The following is a 17,192-nucleotide window of genomic DNA, read 5'->3' as shown; positions in this document are numbered from 1 at the left end:
ACATGTGTGGTAGAGGCCATGGGAATCAGTGCGGGAGGAAAGAGGAGGCAGAGTCAGGATTATAGGCCCTTACTCCAGGTTCCCTGGAGCTTTGGCTGCTATGCTCCTGGGCCCCTCCAGCTGGCTGCTCTCTTCCTGGGTTGTTGACTGAGGAGATCCGTATGTCAGAGCCTTTCTCTCCAGGATATAGCAAGATTTCTCCACAGCCAAGGCCAAGCCCAGCCTTCACAATGCAGGACTCCTGGTGACTTCCCTTGACTTCTGTGTGTGTGTGTGACTTGTGAACAGCTCAGCCTGGAGGAGAAGCTAGGGTTCTGAGTCCTGCAGTACTTAGGGCAGGAAGAATCAGAGGAGCACCAAGCACTGACTGCTTTCCTGAGTCCCACATCATCCCATCTCACCCTCCAACAAGCCTGTCAGTCCAGCATTATTATCCCCATTTTACAGAGGAAGAAACTGAAACTCAGATTAAGGGCCTTGCATGTGACATTTGCCATCATCATCAAGCATTAGTGAGTTCCTGATTAGCTCAGAACAATTCTTTGCTCAAACTGGCTAATGAAAACCTGAAGTCGTGACAATAGCCTACAAAGTTCTGCCCATTGCCTTTCCTCTCTAACCACCTCACTTCCACCCTTCCTGCTCACTCTGCTCCAGCCACTCTGGCCTCTTTGCTATTTACTCCGTAAAATGACAGGCACATTTCCGCGTTCCCACCTTAGGGCCTTTGTTTTTCCTTCACAAGAATGTAAGCTCTACAAAGGCAAAGTAATCGTCATCTCGTTCTCGGATGTATCTCCAGCCCTCAGAACAGTCCGTGGCATTTACCAGGTTCTCAATAAATGTGTGCCTGGTGAATGAACGAATAAATGAATACTGAGACCTAAGATTGCGGGCTGGAAGCCTCTGGACTGGAGGGTATTCGTTCTGAGAGCTGGAGGGTGGGAAAGGGATTCAGAGTGCGGGGAGTGGCCACAACGGGCGCATGGGTCTCCGAAAAGGCGCTCGAGAAACTACATTTCCCATGAAGCTCTGGGGGCAGAGGGGCCGAGTGCTGCCGGGAAAAGTATACGTGTTAGAAGCCAGATCTGGTGCCGCGAAGATGGCCGTTCAGAGAGGTGGGCTGTTGGCCAGGGTGCTAGCGGGCGTGGGGGTTGGTCGCGTCCTCGGACCCTTCCCGACCTGATATGCCAGGTAGAACCCACCCGCGGGGCTCTGCGGAAAGATGGATGGGCGCCGGGCAGAAGAGGGGGCACCTGCGATGGGAATTGAGCCGTTATTGCAGCCCTCGAAGGAGGGTCTTGAGGGAAGGGGGCTGCGCGTGGGTTACTTCGAGACGCAGTGCGGTGGAAATAGATTACTCCCACCCCCTCCCCGTCACCTTAACGCAACTATCTGCCTTACGTCAGCAGAAGATCTTTACTGCCCGTCTTAGAGATGGGAACATCGAGGCCTGCAGAAGGGTCTCAACTAACAACCTTCAAACTCCTTATTTGACTCTATACCCCAGACAGAACCCTCAGCTATAGTGTAGTTTCCCCGGGACAGGAGGGTCAGGCCTCAGGAGTGGAGTGGAAACTGACGCTCTGTCTGTTCCCCCAGTATTCCCACTTTCCTGTGTGGTGCAGCAGTATGCCTGGGGGAAGATGGGTTCCAACAGTGAAGTGGCTCGGCTGCTGGCTAGCAGTGACCCACTGGCCCAGATCTCAGAGGACAAACCATATGCAGAGGTGAGACCCGGGCTGTATTTTAGCTTACTTTACCAGCAGGTGGGACCAAGGTACTCCTCCACTCAAGGGGCCCCAGGCAAGTCATGTGAATCAGCTGGGAAGGGAAGACAGGAAAGAGAGAGGAGGCCTCCTTGGCTTTTCAGATCTGTGCAGGTTGATGAACCCACATGGTAGCACCAGAAGTGAGGTTTTGTCATAATAGACTGGAATTTCCCAAGAACTGTCAGCACTTACTGACTTTTATTTTATTTTATTTATTTATTTATGGCTACATTGGGTCTTCGTTGCTGCACGGGCTTTCTCTAGTTGCAGTGAGCAGGGTCTCTCTTCGTTGTGGTGCACGGGCTTCTCATTTCGGTGGCTTCTCTTGTTGCAGAGCACGGGCTCTAGACACGCGGGCTTCAGTAGTTGTAGCTCGCAGGCTCTAGAGCGCAGGCTAAGTAGTTGTGGCGTAAGGACTTAGTTGCACCCCGGCATGTGGGATCTTCCCAGACCAGGGCTCGAACCCGTGTCCCCTGCATTGGCAGGCAGATTCTTAACCACTGCGCCACCAGGGAAGCCCCCCCGACATTTTTAATAACCTAAAATATATTTTTTCCTGCCCATTGAGTAGAGAAAAAGCCAAAGCACAGGAAGGCTTAGCCTCTACTTCTGAGACTAGAATAAATGAATGTTAACCCCTCACAGAGCCACCTGAGAGTCAGAGCTTTTCAGTGACCTCGACAATGCAGGTTTTATTATCCTCACTAGACAGATGAAGAAACTGATACCCAGAGACAGGAAATAACTAGTCCAAGCCTCCACAGCTGGTTGGAAGCAGAGCCTGAACTAGAGCTTGGGTCTCCTGACTCCTGGTGTTCTGGGTCTGCTGCCCTCATGTATGCCTGTGATGGTATGAGCATTTATACCCGGTCTTGGGAGTCCCATTTCAGAACTTGGCTGCCCTGTGGGGAGCACAGGGTAATGGATTGGGGCAGGCCAGTGGGTGGTGCCGGCTTCTTCCTTTTTCCCTCCCAAGTTTCCTGTTTTTACAGCTGTGGATGGGGACCCACCCCCGGGGAGATGCCAAGATCCTTGACAACAGCATCTTGCAGAAGACCCTAGGCCAGTGGATTGCTGAGAACCAGGACTGCTTGGGTTCGAAGGTCAAGGACACCTTTAATGGCAAACTGCCCTTTCTCTTCAAAGTGCTCTCAGTTGAAACGGCCCTGTCTATCCAGGCACACCCTAACAAGGTACAGGATCAGGGTAGGGCACAGAGGTCAGGTTAGAGAAGAACTTATGTCAAGGCCCTCCCGCAACTTTTACTGCTGCTTTTACCCTGCCCATGCCAGGCTCCAGCCCCAAATTAAATCCAAGCCTGTCAACTCCCAATTTAGCTCTGCCAAGCCAATTGCTGGTGACACATGTGGCAGCTAAGTTTAAGTGGACAGCTGACCAGCCTGTGCCAGGGGAGCTTCTCCACGCTTGTTCCTGAGCTCCCCTCAGCCAACCCAGGACTATTGATATCTGCCATTTTTCCACCTGGCTCTCTCAAAGAGTTTACCTTCCAAGGCAGGGCAGGTACCCTAGTCATTGCCTCAGCTCCACTCCCATGTCTTTCTGCACAAGGCCGTGAGTCACAGCCTAAGCATTTGTCTGTCCAAACTCCTCATTTCTAGATGAGCAAAGTAAGACCCAGAGAAGAGAGGGATTTACCCAAAGTCACACAGCTTGTTAGCGTCAGAGCTTGGCTTGGTGTTTGGGTTTCCTGATTCGCACTCCTCTTAAAGCCTGCCCCACCTCTTCCCCACAGTTGGTCCATGTGCCTGCCTTGGGTTGGCTGAGCCCTGAGTTTCTGAATTATGCCAGAGGTAGGAAGCTGACTGGGGAGTGTCGAGAGCAAGGTCCGGGTTAGACTGGTGTCTTCCTAGATGATGGCTGCACCTTAACCATTCTCCTCTTCCCTGGCCATCCCACAGGAGCTGGCAGAGAAGCTGCACCTCCAGGCTCCACAGCACTACCCCGATGCCAACCATAAGCCAGAGATGGCCATTGCCCTTACCCCCTTCCAGGGCTTATGTGGCTTCCGGCCAGTTGAGGAGATTGTGACCTTTCTGACAAGTAAGGTTGGGCAAAATGCTGAGAGCATGCATATTGGCCTAGGATGCATGTGCAGCCCAGGGCAGAGCTGGAACAGTGGCAGAGAACAGAGGCTGAATGTCACAGGAACTAAGGGGCTGGTTGGCCTCATGAATGCTTGACACTCCGAGGGCAGGCCCATGAGACCAGGCTCAGGTGTGATTGCTGAGGGTTGGTGGTGAGCAGTCGCTTTTCACTGCAAAGCTTGCATAGCATTGCCTGGCTCCTTGGTTAGGGATGAGATGGGGAGGCCTCCTCCAGCTTCCCACTTTTGCCGGTTCCATCTTAACCGTTCCTGATATGGGCCCTGGCCTGACCTTCCTGCAGAGGTGCCCGAGTTCCAGTTTCTAATTGGAGATAATGCAGCAACACAGCTGAAGCAGAGCCTGAGCCGTGACTCCCAGGCTGTGGCCTCTGCTCTGCGGAGCTGTTTCTCCCACCTGATGAAGAGCGAGAAGAAGGTAGTGGTGGAGCAGCTCAACCTGTTGGTGAAGCGGATCTCCCAGCAAGGTAGGTGTCTCAGGCCTGGGTGCAATGCCCCGTCCTGGGCCCCTGGCACAGACACTAGGCTGTGGGGATAGGGTTCTCAACCCCTTTGTTCAAGTAGAACACCAAAACGGGCCTGACTTAGATGGACTGTTAGTGACTTAGCATTTCTTTCCCAGTCTTTATGAAACAAGGCCCTAGGTTGAGTGCTGCTTCTAGCTGCTCTCCATGGAGGGTTTTATACTTTGGGGCTAGAGAGCAGGAAGGAGGTGAAGGGATCCTCTCTCTCCTCCAAAGGCCTGAAGTCCAGAGCTCTCAATCAGTAGGTCTTTCCTTAAATACCTGCTCTGTGCCCAACCTTGTGCTAACTAAGGAGAGTTCAGGAAATGACTGTGATGGGTATGGTTGTGTCACCTTTGGGTTGGAGAGTCAATACAAGCAGTGAAAAACAAGGCAGAATGGACTTTATGCTGGGAGTTTATATGGCATACGTGATGAGGCCCCAGCTCCTTTTCCAGGCAAGCCCAGAGCTCTTCTGGTTCTGTTTCTACCCATTTCCCCTACTACCTTTGACCCACAGGGAACTATTTATTTTACCCAAGCATATCCTACGTTTTGTTTTGTTTTGTTTTTTGCTGTCTTCTCTGCTTGCATGCTTCTCCTTTTAGGGCTTCTTGCACTCACAGCAGAGCTGATTACTTCTGCTCAGAGCTTCCATAACACACCGTTCATACGTCAGGTATAGCCCTTAACACCTGTGAGTAGATATCATCACATGCACACCTGTTAAAACTGGAGTTTTCTCTAGGCCAGGGACCTGTCTCCTTGACCTTCGTGTGTCCCCACAGTGCTTAGCACAGAGTAGGCATTCAGCATGTCTCTGTATGAAGACTCGAAACAACCCTCCAATCCAGACCAACTGGTCTCTTCATTGTGGCACTGACACACTCTACTTTTACTTAGAGACACTCTCCCCCTTCTCTCCAGTCAAGGAAGCCCAGCTCACCACCCTCCCCTCTTCCCCCCAGTTCCCAAGAAGCCTTCTGCCACCACTCTAGCTCAGGATGAGCTCATCTCCCCTGCTTAGCCTCCAGGACACATTTTGGCCCTTGGTTGCATCCTGCCTCATGCTATCTGGGGTGACCAACCATCTCAGTTTGCCTGGGACTGAGTGATTTTCAGTGTTAAGGGAAAGGCCTGGGCTAACTGGGACAGTTGGTCACCCCACATGGAACCGTTGGGTTATCTCCTAACTAGATTTTAAACTCCTAGAGCAGAGGTTATCAACCAGGGGACACTGGCAGTCTGGAGACATTTTTGGTTGTCAAACCCAGGTTTGGGGTGCCAGTGGTATCTCGTGGGTGGAGGCCAGGGATGCTGCTGAACATTCTGCAATGCACAGGACAGTCCCCACAACAAAGAATTACCTGTCCCCAAATGTCAATAATGCTGAGGTTGAGAAACACTGTCTAAAAGGACTACACTCTAGCCCTTTTAGTGCCTAGTAGAGTGGTGGGCATATAGATAGTCAAAATGGGGAAAACAGCCATCTGTGTAGGCTGGAATATCAAGGAAGGCTGGCCCCCAAAGGGTGGGGAATGTGACTAGAAGAATATGCCCACCAGTTTCTGGATTCCTTGGGTAGGGTCTTCTCCAGGACTCTCCTTGGCCAGGGTGGGGCTGTGAACACCACTGAGGGTTCCTAAGTGGCCTTGGGGTGCTCTGTGACCCTCAGTGGCTGCTGGAAACAACATGGAGGACATCTATGGGGAACTCTTGCTGCAGCTGCACCAGCAGTACCCAGATGATATCGGATGCTTTGCCATCTACTTCCTGAACCTGCTTACCCTGAAGCCGGGGGAGGCCATGTTTCTGGAGGCCAATGTGCCCCATGCCTACCTGAAAGGAGGTGAGCCGCATTTCAGCAGTGAGCCCCACGGCCATCCGCCTCAGGCCTTGTTTCCCCATCTGGACAAAACAGGAGGGGGTGGTCGAGGAGACCACTTTTAAAGTCCCATCCAGCTCTGACCTCCCAGGGTTCCTGGGGTCAGCAGGGAAGTGACCAATAGGGATGATGAATGCCAGCTTGAGCTGGACACTGCTTGGATCCTCACACCACCCCTGTGAGGTCGTGATGCTCTCATGTTAAGACCTGTCAATATGTGTGGGAACCACAGTTTGAATCCAGGCTGTATTGGATCAAGGCCATTGTTCTCTTCCCTGCCTTCACATGTCTGTCCTGTCTTCGCAGAGATTTTATGTTAAAAAACACATTGCCGCAGAACGGTGTCACATTTTGACTGTTGGCCGTTTATCCACTCGTGGACAGGATTCTGTGGTAGAAGGGGAGAATACAAAGTCTCCAGAGGGTTGGGGCTCCTCCAGGGGATACCATGACTCCCCTTGACAATGGTGGGTGACATGTCACCTGTTTTGGTATGTTATCTTAGCCCATTCTCACAGAAGATGCAATTCACACATTTTTATCTAATTCTACAGGGAGCTCATGGCACTCAAGTTAGAAGGCCCCGCCCTGGAGAGCCAAATTCCAAGGCATCCTTCATTAGCTTACCACATGACAACTGTCTGTCCCCAGACTGCGTGGAGTGCATGGCATGTTCAGACAACACGGTGCGTGCTGGCCTGACACCCAAGTTCATCGATGTGCCAACTTTGTGTGAAATGCTCAGCTATATCCCCAGCCCCAGCCAAGACAGGCTCTTTCCTCCAGCATGGAGTCAGGAAGACCCCTACCTCTCTATCTATGATCCCCCGGTGCCAGACTTCACCGTTATGAAGATGGAGGTGAGTGAGGGCTGTGGTGGGTGTTTTTTGTGTGGCATGAAGAACGCTGGCAAGGGCCACAATGTGAAGTATACCTGGGGCGGGGTTTCTTTTCTGCCAAGCTCACGTGGTGGGAGAATGGCCACAGGGCCTGTCTGTGGCTCTCTGTACCAGGGACCAGATAAGGGCCTCCATGCTGACAAAAGCTCGAGCTGTGGGAGAGAAGGTGGCAGAGCTCTCCCTCTCACTGTCCTTGGGTTGTCCCGGGACCCCTGTGAGCTAACACCAGCTCAAACCCTGCTCCATCTTGCTGTTTCTTTCTGCCCAGGTGCCTGGCTCCGTCACTGAATACAGGGTCTTGGCGCTGGACTCTGCCAGTATCCTCCTGATGGTGCAGGGGACAGTGACAGCCAGCACCTGCACAGCCCAGGCCACAATCTCCCTGAAGCGTGGTGGGGTGCTCTTCATTGGGGCCAATGAGAGTGTCTCACTGAAGCTCACGCTGCCTAAGGACCTGCTGATGTTCCGTGCCTGCTGCCTGCTGTAGAGGCCACAGCCTTCCTGGCTCTTCTCTGCCAATCACCCTACATCCTGGCCAGCCTCACCTCCTCAGGCCCAGCCCAAATCCCTTCCCTGTTCCAGGCTCTTTGGGTACACCCTGAAAGAACTGGGGTAGAAGAGCTTGAAGTCAGTGACTCCTGAGCAGGCCTAGGCTGAACCGTTTTCTTCCTGGTAGGAGGGGCCCACGTGAGAACTGAGGGCTGATGCTCCCCTTGTATACTTGTCACCCTTGAGCCAGGCTCTCCTCGATGCATGAAGCGGCAGCTCTGTTCCAGCCTATAGCATTAGGCAGGCTGGTGAAATCTATGATTAGCTCAGCATCAGTCACGGCAAGATAAGTAATTAATTAATTTGGAAGAACAGGGTTCTGGCCCTGGGACTGCCCATTTCCTCAGTGCAGAGAAGGAGGGAAAAGGGTAGGCCTGTGGACTAATGTTGCTCTGTCAAAGCAATTAAAGATCACCTGTGTTGACGCCTGTGGGCTAAATAGCACTCAGCCTTTGCCATTCCAGTCCCTGATGCGGGCTGAAAGAGCCCTCCCTGGATGTTGTCCAGTTTTTGCTTTATTCCTGTTTCAGACAGCTTCCTGAGGTAGGCAGGCTAGACTCCAGAGGCCTTTTAAAGGAAGGTGTGGGAGAGATAGCCTGCTGTAGCCTCAGCTGCAGAGCTTGCAGGCAAACCTTGGGCCCTCCAGCCCTGCAGATAGTGGAAGATGGGTCTAAAGAAAGGCATTGTCAGTGCAGAGGTTCTTCTCTCGTTGGCTTTAGGGCAGGGATCATCAGGCTAAGGCCAGCAGGCTGGATCTGGCCACGCCCTTTCATTTACATACTGTCCAGCTCCATTCAGGCTACAATGGCAAAGTTGAGTAAGTGCACTGAACTGTATGGCCTGCAAAGCCAAATGTACTGACTGGCCCTTCACAAAGGTTGCCAACCACTTCTCTAGAGCACATTGAGTCACTGTAGATACAGGGACTAAAGGACAGGACAATCTAATTAGTGTTCTGAAAAGAAATCAAGCTACTTTTTTTCTACATTGGCAGGAAGTACCTATTAGGGCATCTACTCTCCCTGTGCCTACCCTCTAGAGGTGGGACACACCCAGGAGGTTGCACAGCTGTGTTTTGCCACTGAAGTTTCTGACTAGCAGTCTTAGATGCTATCACCCCAGACTAAGCAGAGACCCAGGCTAGTGGCTCCTTCCTGTAGGTAAGGGATTAATCTCACACAAAAGTATCTTTCTGGGCTGCTGCCAACTCTAGACCTGTACAATGGAATTCCAGGAAACTACCTTCAAAAAAGTTCTAGCCAATCTGTTCGGCTTTTTTTGGCTTCCAGTAAATTTTCTTCAGCTGAAAAAAAACCCCCTGAAAAACAAAACAAAACAAAACCTGGGAAGAAAGGGTCTGCCAAAGGGAATTCACTCTAAAGAGAAGTTATATGCAAAGGTCTATTCCATCCATGGTCTCCAATGAGCAGGCCTGAAAACGACGCCTATTGGGAACAGGAGAAAGGAGAGGCAGTCCTCAGAATGGTTGGGGCTATTAAGCTATTTCTTCATTTCCTAATTCAGAAGAGGCAATGACCATGGTCTAGGCCTTTGTTAAAAATCCTATTGCAACACAGAGACTCAGGTTCAACTAGCATGATTGTATTTATTCTTACAAACTTACAGAGCTATAGAAGCCTAAGCCAAGAGTTCTGTAGAGTAAACACCATACAGTACCACTCCCATCTGTGAGGTAAGCCTGAATACCTCCCTGTCTCCTCAGAGTGCTGTAACCTGCAAAACACCCAGCACTTTTAATTAAGGCAGTCTGGTTCTAGACACCTTGGTGCCTTTATTCGTGACATTAGGCTTTATTCGTGACATTCGTGGCTTCTAGCCCCAAGCAATCGACCATTTCTACCCTTCCTTGCTGTACAACGTTCCTGCAACTTTTTCTACGAAGGTAATGCCTTCCACACAGGGTCAACCAGCTCTGAAACATTCCAGGGAGAGGTGCAGCCAAATACACCAGTGTGGCTTTATAACAGCAACCACCGGAGGGCCTTGTTCTTGGGGTCCTGCTGCCATCCTCACCCCCAGCAGCTGTCAAAACACTCAGGCTACTCTGTCCTAACCAAATGAAGCAATAGACTGGGCAAGTTCCCAAGTTGGGGCCACACCTCAATCCTGACTACCCTACCCCTTAGGCTGGGAACACTGTCCACTCCCATTCAGTCCCATTTGGTTTTAGGTAAGGTCAAAAAAAAAGAGAGCCACTAAAAAATTAAATTCCAGAGAGGTCTGGTATAGCAAGAGATGCTATCTACTGGGGGTCACAGGGGAGATTATGCCGGCCTTTTGGTGTGTTCATACTGGGGACTGAGAGGCTGTATTGAACCCAGAGGTTTACTGTAAAGCCCAATCCTGAGTATCCACTGTGAGGCCCACGCTGTGGTCAGAGGAATCTGGATGCAACAGAATGGCTTCCCCTAGGGTGAAAGGAGGCCCTCTGCAATGGCAAGATTATTTCCTCAGGTGGGGGCCGTGGGAGCTTTCACAGGTCCCGCCTCCTCATCCTGTCTGTGAGCCTCTGTCTCTGTCAAAGCCCACATATCTGCACCAGTATACTTCTCACCCATTGCTGCTCCTCAAGTGTAAAAAGTTAAACAAATAGGGGAATTCCCTGGCGGTCCGGTGGTTAGGACTCCGCGCTTCCACTGCACGGGCCTGGGTTTCATCCCTCCCTGGTCGGGGAACCAACATTGCCACAAGCCGAGGTGCGGCCAGGGTGGAGGAAAAAATAAATTTAAATGGGAAGGCACCTAACTACTCCTGGAGCTCCCCCTGCTGGTAAGCAAAAAGTGCAGGCTTCCGGGGCGAGCTCCAGAACCTTCACCCAACCTTAGCCTCAAGGACTGGGTGAAGATACTAGCTAAGACCAAGGTGAAGAATGGCAACCAAGGAAAGACAAATTTTGTCTACACAGTAGAGCAGTTTTTCTCTAAGGATGGACGGACCAAGTTACTAAGCTCACCCAGTTGGACCAGATGGGAATGCTCTGCTTCCAGGGATTCTGGAAGCCTTGATCATGTTGTGCCATTAAGCAACCTGCTGTACAGTCAAACAGGAACAACTGGAAGAGGGCCAAAGGGCCCTGCTTTATGTTCTCTTGAAGGTCAAACAGGTAACCCATCTTGGAGCTAGGAAGAGGAGGAGAGCATATGGAATTTCTTGAACTGGATTGGTCCCAAAATAGTTAAAATTCTTTTTCAGAGACTCCCAGCTGCAAGCCATAAAGTGCTGTTCTCTGCCTCCACACAACACCATCCAGCACAGCCTGGGTGCAGAAGCTCTCCTTTCCCCTCCATAGGGCATGGTGACAAATACCACTCAAGATGTCTACAAGTTTTTCTCTTAGACAACTTTGTCACTCACCATAAGAACCAGAATTCCTCTGTTCCTTCCCTTATTAAAGTGGTTTCTCCAAACTCTACTCCAACAGCAGAGGAAAACTGCAGAATTCCACCTATCCCCTGTGGCCCAGATGGGGGCCTCCGGCCTGAGAAGCACCAGGTATGGGGTAACTGCAGTCACTGACTTTCCCAGAGGGTCAGTGTCTCCAGTGATTCTGGGGTTGACAGCAGTTCCCACTGCACTCTGTGACCGATGAAGGGCCAACAGGACTCTGCAGGCATGGTGAGCAGGGCCCATCTTAGGGGGTTATGTCTACTGGAGGGTACAGGAGGAAGCATCCCTAAGACAGCACCAGCAGCAGGAGCATGGTGAGGAGGTCATAGGCTTGGGGGGAATGAGGTCCAAGTCCTCATCATCTGGAATCTCATCCAGGTGGTACCCATCCTGGAGCAGCTGCCGGCTCACATCCTGGTTCACCTGCTAAGAGCAGGAGAGGAGAGAACTATAAGCCAGGCTACAAGGCAGAAATAACTGCTGCCCTAAAGGCAGACCCACATTTCCTTACTATGCATGCTCCACCCTCAGGCCAAGCCCACACAACCCTGGATTACAGGAAGAAGTGCCTCACCCAGCAGGGAGGGACATCCAGGGGCCTGAGCCAGTACTATCCAGGCTGCATTGTCACTAGCCCCCAGGGAAGCTGCCCTCACTAAAGAATCCTGAGAAAGCTGATACAAATATCAGATTACAGATTATGTTTGAAAGTCAAGACCTGACCATTCCCACTGGGAACCCAGATTGGTCCCTATGAAGGCTGAAGAATATGGAACAATGATAACAGAACAATCGGGTAGAAGGGTAGAGGAATATGGGTTAGAGTTGAACGGGGTGGGGAACAGCTTTTTCTGCACTGCCAGTTAGACATGTCATCCTTTGATGCCAACAGAGCTCATTCCTTGCAAAGTGGAACCTGTCAGCCCGGCTTCACCAATTCCACTGAGTGGAAGGAAAATGAGACTGCAGAGTGTAGGACTTTCTCTGATTCTTGGCTAATTTTTTTTTCTTTTTTTTTTTAACAATCTTAGGCACCCAGATGTTCAAGGAGGATACAATTTTCAAACTGCCTGTATTCTCTGGCAGAAACTCAGGGGGTGGCCAAGGGTTTCCAGGAGAATAAGGAAGAAATACCAGTGGTATACAGTCAGGTCCCCAGCACTTCAAATCTGTCAAAGGCAGTAAGCCGCACACGCCAGAACTTGACGTCCCCGTGTTTCTGTCTGGGGCAGTCACTCTGGAAACTGTCCAAAAGGCCAGCCCAGGAGTATCTGTCTCATAGATGGAACAACTGAAGGAACAGAAGTTGGCCTGGAAGAAAGCAAGCTTGGTGGAGGATGGCCAGGGGAGGGACAGGAATGCTAATCTCAGATAAAAGACAATCAAAAGAAGGGAGACTAGAATTACTGTGTGACACTGGAGGCATGACTAGGACCACTAAGTCCAAGCTGCAGGAGACACTTCCAGTTAACAAGGAAGACTTCTCTACGAGCTACCTGAATTGTGTGTGCTGCTGGGGGAAGACAGGCAGCAAGGTTTCTTGAAGGTAGTACTCACTACTCACTACCCAATTACAAGAAGCACTCAAACAAGCAGAGATGGTAAACATATAGCTGGGATTTATCAAGAGGATTCCTTTTCTAAGTGGTGGCCTGGATTAGAAGACTAGTGAGGTCATTTCCATCCCTAAGGGTCTATGGTCTCCTGGACTTTCAACAGCGCTCTCAGACACCTAAACTTCTGCTGGGGGAAGAGGGCAGAGTGGAAGATTGGAGAACAGACTGGAAGTCTAGCACAGTGCCATGCACAAGGCAGGAACCAGACAAGCATTTGGCAGTGGCAGTGACACTGCCTGCAGCCTGGCCCCACCACAGAAAGGTGCTCTGGACTTGCCTCTGCAGAGGAATACCCGGAGGAGTATCTGGATTCCAGCTCCCCATCACTAGGAGAAAAGGAAGACAGTCAGTTCAGGGAGATGCCCGTGGAGCACAGCTACAAATGGCAAGGTGCACAGCATGCAAAGGGGTCTGGAGGACTTGTGAAGCAAAGACCACACACCATAGAACTCAAACCCATAATCTGCCATGAGTATAAATGGCTCCTTCCATTGGCTCCAGCAGGGACAGGGTCACTGTCACTAACAGTGCAGACATAATAGGGCAGGATGATTCCCCCAGACAAGGTTGGTGCTTCAATCCAAGAGCAGCAAGATCACCTATAAGTCCTCTAAGCAAGCCATCCTGGGAAGAGATAGTGCTCTGAAGCAGCAGCCCTGGAACATGCACAAAAGGTCTTGGAAGAGACAGGGAATAAGCGAAGCAAGTGATCTGAAATTTTACCCAAGTCACTCCCCAAGGGGTATTTTCAAGGAGGGCACTCACCTGTCAGAGTCGAGGGACACCAGGTTTTCATCTGGACTCTGACTAAGAGCAGTATAGCCCTTGTTAAACTTCACTGACCTGAGGGGAGATGGGGAGACAGACCAAGCATAGATGAAACGCCAGCATTTCACAGGGAAAGCCAGAGTCCTCGCCCTTATGGAAAAAAAAAAAAACTGCACTACTCCTGACTTGCCTTCTGTCTGGACAGCCACCACTGCCTGCCATGTATCTGGCCACAGCTCCTCAGAATGTGCACTTCCCCACACCACTACCCCTGCTGCTCCTGAGCAAAAGCACACCTCCTGTTTCATGAATCAGGAAAAGCCCCATCTCCCCACCTTACTTAACCAGAGAACAGAAAAACCAAAGTCCTTAGACAAATTCCTTCACCTGCTTTAGCTCTTCTTTGTAAAAGAGGCCCTGGAATAAGGTCCCATCCAGCCCTCAGAGTTTACCGTTCTGTTAAGAAAAAAATACAGCCCTGGCTGTTTCCACACTGCTCTCCATCCTCACTCCTGGGGACCCCAGCCACTATGCTCCCCCCTAATTTAGACCGTGAATGATCCTAGGCACTGACGAAAACTCTTATTCCAAAGCTCCTTCCCTGACGCCATCACATCCTGGAAGGGAAAGACAAGGTCGTTCCTCTTCCCGTTTTAAAACAGTGAACCGGACAGGTTGGCCTCAGGGGCATCACTAGCTGGGCCTTAAGCGTGGGTACTCTGTCTCCCAGACTACACTAAGGCCTTCTCTGGAAACGCTTGCACAGAGGAGGTGGCGCCTGCTGAGACCTTTTCCCTGAAGAGTCGGGGCGGTTCGGCGCGGCCCCCAGCATGCCTTTTCTCCGCAGAACTGCCTTAGCCAGGTCCCGGTGCTTCTCTGGAAGTCAAAGGGACCCGGTCAGCGGGGTGTTCCCCACCCGCCGTGCCTCCCAAACGCCAGGAGCCCGCTCTCCGAACAGACTTCCGGGTGCGGGAGCGGGCTGTAGGAGCCCCTCCGGGGTCGCCCCAGCGGCGCTCCGGAGCCCGCCCGGGACGCGGCAGCCCGCCCAAGCAAGAGACCCCTCATCGGGCCGCACTCACGCAGCCTGGCCTGACTAGAAGGCGCGCGCGCCACCATGTACGGCCCCCGCTTCTCCACAGCCGCCGGGGTCCGCTCCCCCAGCCAGGGGACTCCAATGCAGCTTCGCTCGGTTGGCGGCCCCGCAGCTCCGGTCCCGCTGGGCCGGGGTGCCGGGAGAGACAACCTCGCCGCAAGCCCGCTGGGTTCCGCCGTCGCCATCGCCTGGCCACGCCCCGCCGAGTCGCGAAGCCCCGCCTCCTGGCTAACCAGCCGTCAGCCGGGAGAGAGGCGGTCCCTCCTCGAGCAAGATGGCGGCGCGCAAGTGTGGGCTGTAAGGGCCCGAGCTTTCTGGTCGCGCCTGCTGCAGGGCTGGCTCAACTGTTCCGCCCTTCCGGGGGTTGGATTGTTTCAGTCCCTTCTTTCGAGCACCCTGCGGTGCTCGTAGTCGGCCTGAGCCTGGGGATGTCAAGCCAAGTTATGTCTCTAGTAGAAATTAAATATTGATATTTCCGGGGGGCTGCGGGTGCGCGCCGTCAGACTCAAAGCCCGTTAGGCCCTGGCGCGCACGCGCTCCTCGCAGTGTTTCCGCACAGGTCCTCTCGCCACAGACGGAGCTCCCCAAGGGCAGACCGGGGAGAGGCTGGATTGAACCGAAAAGAGCGGTATGACAAAGGGAGGTATTAGCTCCCGTCTCTACAAAAGGAAACATGTTAGAGAGAAAGGTTCAAGGACCTTGTGGAGGTCACACAAACTAGAGGCAGTGCCTTGGTAACGCGAAACCTTCGTTATTTCCAACACCACGCTGTGCCCGAGACCTTGGATGAGACCTGACCTTTTCTAGGCCTCAGTTTCCACATTTTAAAATGGAACCAACGTCACTACCTGTCTTACAGTGATAAACGACAAAATAGGACTTGGAAAGAAGAGCAAAAGTGCGCTGTTTGGGACTTACCTAGTGGTGCAGTGGTTAAGACTCCACGCTCCCAATGCAAGGAACGCGGGTTCCATCCCTGGTCAGGGAACTAGATCCCCCATGCATGCCAGGCAACTAAAGATCCCACAGGCAGCAACGACGATCCGATGCAGCCAAATAAATAATAACTAAATATTAAGAAAGAAAGTGCGCTGCGTGCGTTGGGGCATGGAGCTGGTATGGCTCTTGACATTTCTGGACCCCAAGGGATGTGCTTGTGGCTGGCTGAAAAGTAGCTCCAGATCCTTGTAGTAATTGCCAAATCTCACGAGGCTGTCCCAGGTGAATTTATTAGCTTCCACAGGGTAGGTCAACACTGTGCAACTTATGAACCCCCAGGGCCACCCAGAGAATTGAGCGGGAGTATGCTGCAGACAGGATAAGAGGAAAGGACTAAATTTTTTGAAAAATCAGAAGCGCAAAGGAATGCTTACTATTTTGGTATATATATTCCACCACTGTTTTTGACCTCCAGAAACAGCAATTTCATGTGGCTCAACTTAATATTTAATCCTCCTGACCTCCCAATGAAGCACTGTTACTCCCATTAAGCAAATGAGGCTTAGATTTGGTCAAATTCACCAGTTAAGTGGTAAACCTGGAATTTGTTATTTATTATGTTTTTATATTTTTTTGAATTTTATTTATTTTTTTATACAGCAGGTTCTAACTAGTTAACCATTTAATACATATTAGTGTATATATGTCAATCCCAATCTCCCAATTCATCACATCTGTATCTATTGAGATGATCATACAATTTTCATCCTTCTATTTTGTTAATGTGATGTTCATTAAGTCCCCTACATACAACCAAGTTCTGTTCTGAGAACGCATTTGTTAAGTCCAATTTGTTCATAAGTCCAACAAAGTTAGCCTAGGTAGCCAGCTAACACAATTGGCTATATAGTACTGTACTTTAATAGGTTTATAGTATTTTTCACACAAATAATACATAAAAAACAAACACAAGGGCTTCCCTTGTGGCGTGGTGGTTGAGAGTCCGCCTGCCAATGCAGGGGACGGGGGATCGTGCCCTGGTCCAGGAAGAGCCCACGTGCCGCGGAGCGGCTGGGCCCGTGAGCCATGGCTGCTGAGCCTGCGCGTCTGGAGACTGTGCTCCGCAACGGGAGAGGCCACAACAGTGAGAGGCCCACGTACCACACAAAAAAACAAAAACAAAAACACACAAATATAAAGAAAACATTTTAAATCTTACAAGTAAGTACCTTGAAAAGTATGCCAGACACGTGAACTAACTCAAGTGATTGGACATACGAACGCACGTTCGCATCTTTGAAAGTTCACAACTTGAAGGTTCGTATGTAGGGGACTTACTGCATCATGTTGACTTGCGGATATTGAACCATCCTTGCATTCCTGGAATAAATTCCACTTGATAATGTTGTATGATACTTTAAATATATTGTTGAATTCTGTTTCCTACTATTTTGTTGAGGATCTTTGCATCTGTGTTCATCAGGGATGCATTTTTTATCCTGCTACTTCTTTCTGAGGTTCTCTTTTCCCATCTCACCAGGTTTCAGATTTTACCTTTTGACTTTTCCTATTATTGGTAGAGCACAGATAACTGACAAATGGAGCCTATGAATCTGCGGGTCTTTCTGGGTTTCCAGG

The 17,192-nt window shown here is 51.0% G+C and overlaps 2 protein-coding genes across 7 annotated transcripts; one reads left to right on the top strand and one right to left on the bottom strand.

Annotated features, from left to right (window-relative positions):
* Nucleotides 1–1,066: 1,066 nt before the first annotated feature.
* MPI (mannose phosphate isomerase) lies at nucleotides 1,067–8,168 on the top strand. 3 transcript variants are annotated; one of them, XM_007118244.3, is made up of 8 exons: nucleotides 1,067–1,118; nucleotides 1,603–1,730; nucleotides 2,765–2,965; nucleotides 3,692–3,833; nucleotides 4,179–4,361; nucleotides 6,073–6,246; nucleotides 6,934–7,142; nucleotides 7,450–8,168. In XM_007118244.3, exons 1-8 carry the CDS (start codon nucleotides 1,103–1,105, stop codon nucleotides 7,666–7,668), a joined length of 1,272 nt encoding a protein of 423 aa, XP_007118306.2. In that variant the 5' UTR covers nucleotides 1,067–1,102; the 3' UTR covers nucleotides 7,669–8,168. The 3 variants fall into 3 exon arrangements, with proteins under 3 accessions (XP_007118306.2, XP_007118308.2, XP_028339978.1); XM_007118246.4 differs by lacking the exon at nucleotides 6,073–6,246; XM_028484177.2 differs by lacking the exon at nucleotides 1,603–1,730 and having other exon boundaries at nucleotides 1,097–1,118.
* Nucleotides 8,169–8,266: 98 nt separating this feature from the next.
* Nucleotides 8,267–14,883, bottom strand: FAM219B (family with sequence similarity 219 member B). 4 transcript variants are annotated; one of them, XM_028484178.2, is made up of 5 exons: nucleotides 14,602–14,883; nucleotides 14,311–14,398; nucleotides 13,520–13,597; nucleotides 13,032–13,080; nucleotides 8,267–11,561 (listed from the first exon to the last, which is right to left on the bottom strand). In XM_028484178.2, exons 1-5 carry the CDS (start codon nucleotides 14,798–14,800, stop codon nucleotides 11,397–11,399), a joined length of 579 nt encoding a protein of 192 aa, XP_028339979.1. In that variant the 5' UTR covers nucleotides 14,801–14,883; the 3' UTR covers nucleotides 8,267–11,396. The 4 variants fall into 4 exon arrangements, 3 of the variants coding, with proteins under 3 accessions (XP_028339979.1, XP_007118317.1, XP_007118315.1); XM_007118255.4 differs by having other exon boundaries at nucleotides 8,267–11,564; nucleotides 14,602–14,882; XR_003678258.2 differs by having other exon boundaries at nucleotides 11,479–11,564; nucleotides 12,273–13,080; nucleotides 14,602–14,876.
* Between the last annotated feature and the right edge of the window lie 2,309 nt (nucleotides 14,884–17,192).

The sequence above is a fragment of the Physeter macrocephalus genome, unplaced genomic scaffold (genome assembly GCF_002837175.3).
Source record: "Physeter macrocephalus isolate SW-GA unplaced genomic scaffold, ASM283717v5 random_138, whole genome shotgun sequence".
Lineage (NCBI taxonomy): Eukaryota > Metazoa > Chordata > Mammalia > Artiodactyla > Physeteridae > Physeter > Physeter macrocephalus.
Note: the sequence above shows the minus strand (reverse complement) of the source record. Positions and strands in the feature narration are given on the sequence as shown.

What these genes read in the sequence shown, in the direction of transcription:
- MPI (XM_007118244.3), top strand. An exon ending in GAAGCGGATCTCCCAGCAAG is followed by an intron (nt 4,362 to 6,072) that starts GTAGGTGTCTCA and finishes TGTGACCCTCAG; the next exon opens with TGGCTGCTGGAAACAACATG. An exon ending in TCACCGTTATGAAGATGGAG is followed by an intron (nt 7,143 to 7,449) that starts GTGAGTGAGGGC and finishes CTTTCTGCCCAG; the next exon opens with GTGCCTGGCTCCGTCACTGA.
- FAM219B (XM_007118253.4), bottom strand. Translation starts at nt 14,800, where the DNA reads ATGGCGACGGCGGAACCCAGCGGGCTTGCGGCGAGGTTGTCTCTCCCG. An exon ending in CCCGACTCTTCAGGGAAAAG is followed by an intron (nt 13,598 to 14,310) that starts GTCTCAGCAGGC and finishes ATCTCCCCTCAG; the next exon opens with GTCAGTGAAGTTTAACAAGG. An exon ending in GTGTCCCTCGACTCTGACAG is followed by an intron (nt 13,081 to 13,519) that starts GTGAGTGCCCTC and finishes CTTTTCTCCTAG; the next exon opens with TGATGGGGAGCTGGAATCCA.